General features: G+C 32.5%; 1 protein-coding gene across 1 annotated transcript; it reads right to left on the bottom strand.

The window, feature by feature from the left end:
• Positions 1–585: 585 nt before the first annotated feature.
• Positions 586–4,892, bottom strand: LOC114189796 (cell division cycle protein 48 homolog). Its single transcript, XM_028078487.1, has 9 exons — positions 4,734–4,892; positions 4,468–4,633; positions 4,152–4,380; positions 2,917–3,683; positions 2,610–2,831; positions 2,416–2,487; positions 2,047–2,328; positions 1,521–1,880; positions 586–1,237 (listed from the first exon to the last, which is right to left on the bottom strand). The coding sequence occupies exons 1-9, from the start codon at positions 4,760–4,762 to the stop codon at positions 935–937; spliced, it is 2,430 nt and encodes an 809-aa protein (XP_027934288.1). The 5' UTR covers positions 4,763–4,892; the 3' UTR covers positions 586–934.
• Between the last annotated feature and the right edge of the window lie 2,495 nt (positions 4,893–7,387).

Genomic DNA, 7,387 nt, shown 5'->3' with positions numbered 1-7,387 from the left:
TAATTCTGATTTTGCCATATATTTCTAACCAGTAGTGGGGAAAGTTAACTAACGTAACTAGCATGAAAATGATAAAAGAAACCCAGTTTAACTGTTTTTTAAATATGTCAAACCAATAAGTTATAATGATTAAGTAATTACGAAGAAAAATTTGGTTACAAGCTCTTGTAACGTTCTAAATTGATTAATACGAAGGTAAATTATGTATACACAAAAATAACACATTTTACTTTCCATAAAAACAACACATATTTTACTTTGCAATATAAAAGGAAAAAATCACATTAAAACATCTGTATTAAAGAAATTAATGGAAACCAAAATAAAACGAAAAAATAAATAGAATGAAAGAGGAAAGAAATCGAGGAACAGAAGTAAAAACGTTTAGATTTAACAAAAATATCAAAGTATATATCAAGTTTAAAATTTTCCATTTCTTTTTCTCTGAATTCTTCCATCAGCTCAAAGGATTCGAAAAATGTATAAGACCAGCAATTTGACACGTTGAAATAATGTATATACATAATGTACTACCTATTTGACCAGTTGATTGAGTGACATCAAATATCATATTATTCCTCCGTATCCAATAAGCCCTTGTTCACATATAATATTTGTTATGATTTGACAGTACGGGTCACCATAAGTTTTAGAAAATTTTTGTAGACGATACAATGCAAGAAAATCGCTCAAATAAGTTACAAGTCTTAAATTACTATAAATTCAAATAAACCTAAGCTCTTTAAAATGTCCTTTAAATCTCTTTTTGAAGTCCAAATAAATCCACTTCCAAAGAGACTTACACCACAAGAACTAGTGCCTTTTAAGGGGAGACAATAATAAATCCACTGGAAGCCTGACTTCAGACAGAAAAGGAGGCGTACATAAATTAGAAGCATTACTTCTCATAACTCAAGCAAAAGCACAGGTTGATCTAACTGTAAAGATCATCTTCATCAGCCCCACCAGCACTTGCAAAAGGGTCAGATGCAGCGCCAGCACCAGCACCACCAGTGCTGGTATCTGAAAACCTGAACTCGGATCCAAACCCTCTTGACTGCTGCAATGTCTGCGCAAAGGCCTGGTACTTGCGAATGTCAGCATCACTTACACTCCTTCGTGCATATTTCATTGACTCCTCAAAATGAGCTGCCTTGATTTCAGCTACCTCTTCCTCTTCAATATCCTCTTCCATTGCCTCGGGGTTATCTCTTTTCCTCCTCTCTTTCTCAATGTCCTGTCAAGATAATAGTTCAACAAATTGCCTTCAATCTAAACGCCGATAAAAACATTTTTAAAATTGATAATAAAATTATTGAAAAGGCTTGTTTTAACTGTCTAATATTATTTGTAATTTATCGAAAAACGTGAGACTAATTAAACTAACACAATTTATTATTTCTAATAAATTTCAACCTATACTGAAAACTATTCAAAATTTCTCACATATTCTTTAATTGTCATTGCCAATGCATAGTAATCAATAAATAACACAGAAAAAGGTATCCTCCAAAGTTTACCTTCTCAATGTTCTCTCTTATAGCATACTTGCATGCACGCTGGCAAATTTCAGTAATATCTGCACCACTGAAGCCCTGAGTATACTTGGCAAGAGCTCTAAGGTCAACATCTTTTGAGACAGGAGATTTTCTCAAACAAGCTTTAAATATCTGATGACGAGAATCCTCATCTGGGAGTGGGATATAAATCAATTGATCCAGACGGCCCGGTCGCAGAAGAGCAGGATCTATAATGTCTGGACGATTAGTGGCCCCAATGATGAACACAGTTTTCTTTGCCGACATTCCATCCATCTCTGTAAGCAATTGATTCAAAACCCTGTCAGCAGCACCACCAGCATCTCCTACACTGCTCCCCCTCTGCAAGATTAAAAACACGCAAGTTTTCAAAACAACTGTCAAGAGAAGACAATTAGAGTAGTCTTACAACTAATTATCTGTGATATAATTTATTTAAATGCAGTAATATCTTAGATACCAGTAACTTTAGCAGATGTCAAGCCTTAGCTTACAGTATGGTACAAACCTGAGTTGCAATGGAGTCAAGTTCATCAAAGAATAGAACACATGGAGCAGAACCACGAGCTTTATCAAAAATTTCCCTCACATTAGCCTCACTTTCTCCAAACCACATGGTAAGTAGCTCTGGACCTTTGACACTGATGAAGTTCGCCTGGCATTCATTGGCAATAGCTTTTGCCAAAAGGGTTTTACCACAACCGGGAGGCCCATAGAAAAGAACTCCCTTTGAAGGTGACATTCCAAACTTCTCAAATTTCTCGGGGTGTTCCACTGGATATTGAACAGTCTGAGAAAAAGAAAATTAATTATAGCCAATATTCAAAGGAGAGAAAAAAAATGCAGAGATATATCTCGATGCAGTAGCTCATCTTACCTCTTGAAGTTCTCTCTTCACATTTTCAAGACCACCAATATCTTCCCAGCTGACATTGGGCACTTCAACAACCTAACCCATTAACAAAAACAATGTTTGCACATTAAAGTTTGAATGGTGTGATCACACGATTGTCAACCAATAAGGAAAGAACAAAAGGACACAAAACTGCGAGAAAGTAGTAAAATACTTACCGTTTCTCGGAGAGCAGAAGGATTGCTTGTTCCAAGAGCAGTCTGGAAATGCTCATTTGAAACTGCCATTGAGTTCAGTATCTCAGCATCAATGGACTCATCCTCCAAGTCAATGACGTCCATTTTCTCTCTGATGCATTGAAGAGCGGCTTCAGTACACAAAGCAGCAAGATCAGCACCAACATATCCATGAGTGTCCTTAGCAATCCTTTCTAAATCAACCTGCAAATTATACATCGGACATAGTTCTCATATCTCAAATATTCATATCAAACCACAATGAAAGGGAGAAAGAATTAAATCTTACATCCTCAGAAAGCTTCATATTTTTTGTGTGTATACGAAGAACCTCAAGGCGTCCAACCTCATCTGGAACGCCAATATCTATCTCCCGATCAAACCTACCAAACCTCCTAAGGGCAGGGTCAATGCTATTGGGACGATTTGTGGCTCCAATAACAATTACATGGGCACGTGATTTAAGACCATCCATGAGAGTCAAGAGCTGGGAAACAATTCTCCTCTCAACTTCCCCATGAGTCTTCTCCCTCTTTGGAGCTATCGAATCTATCTCATCAATGAAGATAATGGAGGGTGCATTCTTCTCGGCTTCCTCAAAAGCCTTCCTGAGATTGCTTTCACTCTCACCAGCCAATTTTGACATGATCTCAGGACCATTAATGCAGAAAAAGAAGGCTCCGGTTTCATTTGCAACAGCGCGAGCAATCAAAGTCTTACCAGACCCAGGGGGTCCATATAGCAGAATTCCCTTAGGTGGCTTAACACCGATAGATTTGAACAACTGTGGATGCCTCAATGGCAGTTCCACCAGTTCCCTAATCTGTGCCATCTGCTTTCTAACACCACCAACATCATCATAACCAACTTCGTCTAAACGATTCTCATCTTCCCTTTTAACAGGCTCTCCCTCACAGAAGATCTCGGTGTCAGGAGCAACAACACAATACTCTGCAGGATCGGTTTCAATAACCTTGAACTCCACACTTCTCATCCCTCCTCTTACAAGGAACAAATCACCTTTCCTCACTGGTCTATATGCCTCGAGAAAATAAGCTGAAAAAGTAAAACTGGACTTAATGCACAGTTGAGTTAACTTATTTCTAGAAATACAATTACTTGATTAAGCACCATCCTCACAAAGCTTCTAAATGAACAAAAAAGACCACTCCCTCACAGTTTGCAGATATGCCAAGCCCCGCACTCTTGGGCCTCACTAACCAACTTACATGCTCAGTATTCACAACAAACAATACATATCAAACATGTTAGATTCAAAGAAGAGATTAGCTTCATCAATTGTTCCCTAAGCATTACATATTAAAAGCTAATTGTGATAAACTTCTCCACAAGCCATCAGTTCTTTATTAAAACCCTGCTTGGCTTACCTAGTGCCCTCGATTCATATTATCTTTTTAATTAAGAGAAAAGTTCATCCACACAGAATCTAAGACCAACAATGTTAAGAATGATATAAGGATTGCCAAAATATGGTATCAAAAAAGAGTATGTAGTTGCACTCACGCTTCAAGTAAGCATCAAAAAGATTCCCAGTAACGCCCTCAATGGTGTCATCGACGGGAAGAATGTGCACTCTCTTTCCGTACTTAACATCAGGGCACGCGTGAACGGAAACAACGTCACCGAGTCTAACCCTAAGGTTACTCCTGACGACCTTGTTCATCCGTATCTTGGGCTCCTCACAGGTATCATCGGCAAGGGCAATACAGACGGTATCCTTCCTCTTCTTGCCCTAAACCACAAAAAACAAGACAAATTTTGGTTATTAGAAAAAGTGGACTAAAATCCAAAGTAAAAACCCCTTGGGTTGTTCGTTCACCTTGAGAAGAATTGTGTCTCCGCGGAAAAGCTGGAGCTTATCCATGGTGTCAGGGTGGAGCGCGACGACGGAGTTGTCATCGTTTACGGCTTCGTCAACGACGAGTCGGTTGGGCGCCTTCTTGCGCTCCAAGATCGCGGTACTGAAATCTCTCTTTGTTCCCTTACTGAAGAAAGAAGAAAATAGAATGAATTAGATTTCGAATCTGTGGGAAGAGAAATTAATCGATCGAATTCTTGAGATCTGAGGAGAAAGCAGAAGCTTACGCATCGGAGGACTCGGGTTGGTTCGCCATGGAATTGAAGAGAGTTGAAAGAGAATGGGAAAACAGAGGGATCTGAAATTGGGAACTTTGGTAGGTCACTGGATATTTATAAAGCGGGTAATTGGGTAAGCTTCTTTTCTTCTCGCCCAAGAAGCCTGCTATATTTACTTCTGAATTTAAGTATATCGAATAATCGATAGTAGTAGTAATAATAATAATAATAAATTGATTATGTAATAATTTCGAAAGTTCTAGAATATTTGAGGTGTTTATTAGGACATACTAGAATAATGACTGAGGAAAAATATTATAGATATGTCCGGTTTATTAAAAAAGATAAATTTGAAAACATAATTAATTATATTTTATTAATTATTATAATTATAGATTAAAAATAACTTTAATCTTTAACTCCCGCTTGTATTATTATTATGAATAGCCTTTTCTTTCGAATAATCGATAGTAGTAATAATAATAATAAATTGATTATGTAATAATTTCGAAAGTTCTAGAATATTTGAGGTGTTTATTAGGACATACAGTATAATTACCGAGGAAAAATATTATAGACATGTCCGGTTTATTAAGAAAGACAAATTTGAAAACATAATTAATTATAGTTTATTAATTATTATAATTATAGATTAAAAATAAATTTAATCTTTAACTCCCGCTTGTATTATTATTATGAATAGCCTTTTCTTTCTATTATCTATTTTATTACTTCATAGCAAAAAAAGACATTAGAAATTTTACTTTTAATAAATATTTAAGAGATGACTTTTTTAAAATAATTTAATACTGTTAATTTACACTTTTATTCATATATATATATATATATATATATATATATATATATATATATATATATATATATATATATATATATATATATATATATATATATATATATTCTTGTCATATTTTTTAAATACTTAATTTCTTTATTTATTTATTTTAAAAATAAAATATTTTATGTCAATTCTTTTAAATAATAAATTAAAAATATGTATTTTAATTCATGATTTGTAATTTGAAAATTATATTAAAACTTTGTTGTTTTTTAAAATAAATAAATAATTAAAAAAATGTATATATTTTTTATTTTATCTTTTATGACTTATAATTATTTGGTTATTTAATAAAATTAAGTTTAAAAAAATACATTTTATTTTACTTTTTGAAATAATATTATATTTATTGATAGTGTAAATTGTTTTTGAATATTCTTCGTATTTTAGGGTAATTTTAATTTTTTTAAAATAAAAGTAACCTAAAATATTTGTTATTTTTTAAGTTATACATATAAATTTATTATCGGTAATAAAAGGTTGATAAATATTATATTTTTAATTCATTTTATAACTTATACATACCTTACTCTAAGACATTAATGTTGTGTTCATTTGAAAGAGAAGATTTGAGAGAAAGGGAGTAGATAGGTTTGAGTGGATTTAAGAATGAATCATGTGTTTTTTTTTTTAATGGATTTAGATGTGATTGTGAGTAGATTTGAAAGTGATTTTTGTGAAAGTTTGTGAGAGATTTGATTGATATGATAGATTAAAAAATAAGTTTGAATAGAAGTATTGGTGATATTACCATTTTGCCCTTTATGTAATAAGTAGTATAAATTTATATTTGTATGAATAAATTTTTTATGTTAATTTCTTTTAGGTTTAATTATGTCTTTGATCCCCATTTTGGAATCAAAATCTCAAAATGATACCCAAATTTTTAAAAGTCTCAAAATGGTTCCCTTTTTTGTTGAAACGTCTCATGTTTGCTCTTTCCGTTAAGTCAAGGTCGACGCCATTAGAGGGAGTGCCACGTGTCAGTTCCTCGTTTTTTTTAATTTTATTATTAATTTTTTTTTATTTTTTTATTTTTAATTTTTTTTTCAATTTTTAAAAAAAAATCAAAAAATTGCCACGTGTCAAGCTGTCATCATGCCACGTGGCAGTGACAAAGTGATGTGATAGTGACAGTGACACGTGTTAGTATTACGCCACGTGTCATTTTCTTAGTCTCAATTTGGTCCCTTTATTTTAATTTGTCTCAATTTAGTGCCAATTTTTGTAAAAATTAGCAATTTTGTCCCTCTCCAAATTGAAATCAAATTTAATTTCTATATAAATGTACACAAATATTTCCATCAAAATTGATATTTCAAGTAAATATTTTTAACCAAATTAAGTTCATTTAATTCATATTTTACATTGAACTTTATTTAAAATGGTTTAAAAGTTGTTAATAGAAAATAATGTTAATAGAAAAAAAATTCATAAATTAACTAGTTCATGTTACAATAAAACACATATAAATTTAAAATTTGAAAACAATTTTAAGTAAAGTTGAATATGAAACATAATTTTAAATAAACTTAGTTATGCTAAAAATATATAATAAAAATATCAATTTGAATAAAAATATCAAATTTAATAAAAATATTTGTATAACATTTATATAAAATTAAATTTTGTTTCAATTTGAATAGGGACAAAATTGCTCATTTTTACAAAAATTGGGACTAAATTGAGACAAATTAAAATAAAGGAACCAAATTGAGACTAAGAAAATGACACCTGGCATAATATTGACACGTGTCACTGTCGCTGCCACGTGGCACGATGACATCTTGACACATGGCAATTT

The sequence above is a fragment of the Vigna unguiculata genome, chromosome 7 (assembly GCF_004118075.2).
Source record: "Vigna unguiculata cultivar IT97K-499-35 chromosome 7, ASM411807v1, whole genome shotgun sequence".
In the NCBI taxonomy this organism is placed as follows: domain Eukaryota; kingdom Viridiplantae; phylum Streptophyta; class Magnoliopsida; order Fabales; family Fabaceae; genus Vigna; species Vigna unguiculata.
This window is presented reverse-complemented; position numbering and strand designations above follow the sequence as displayed.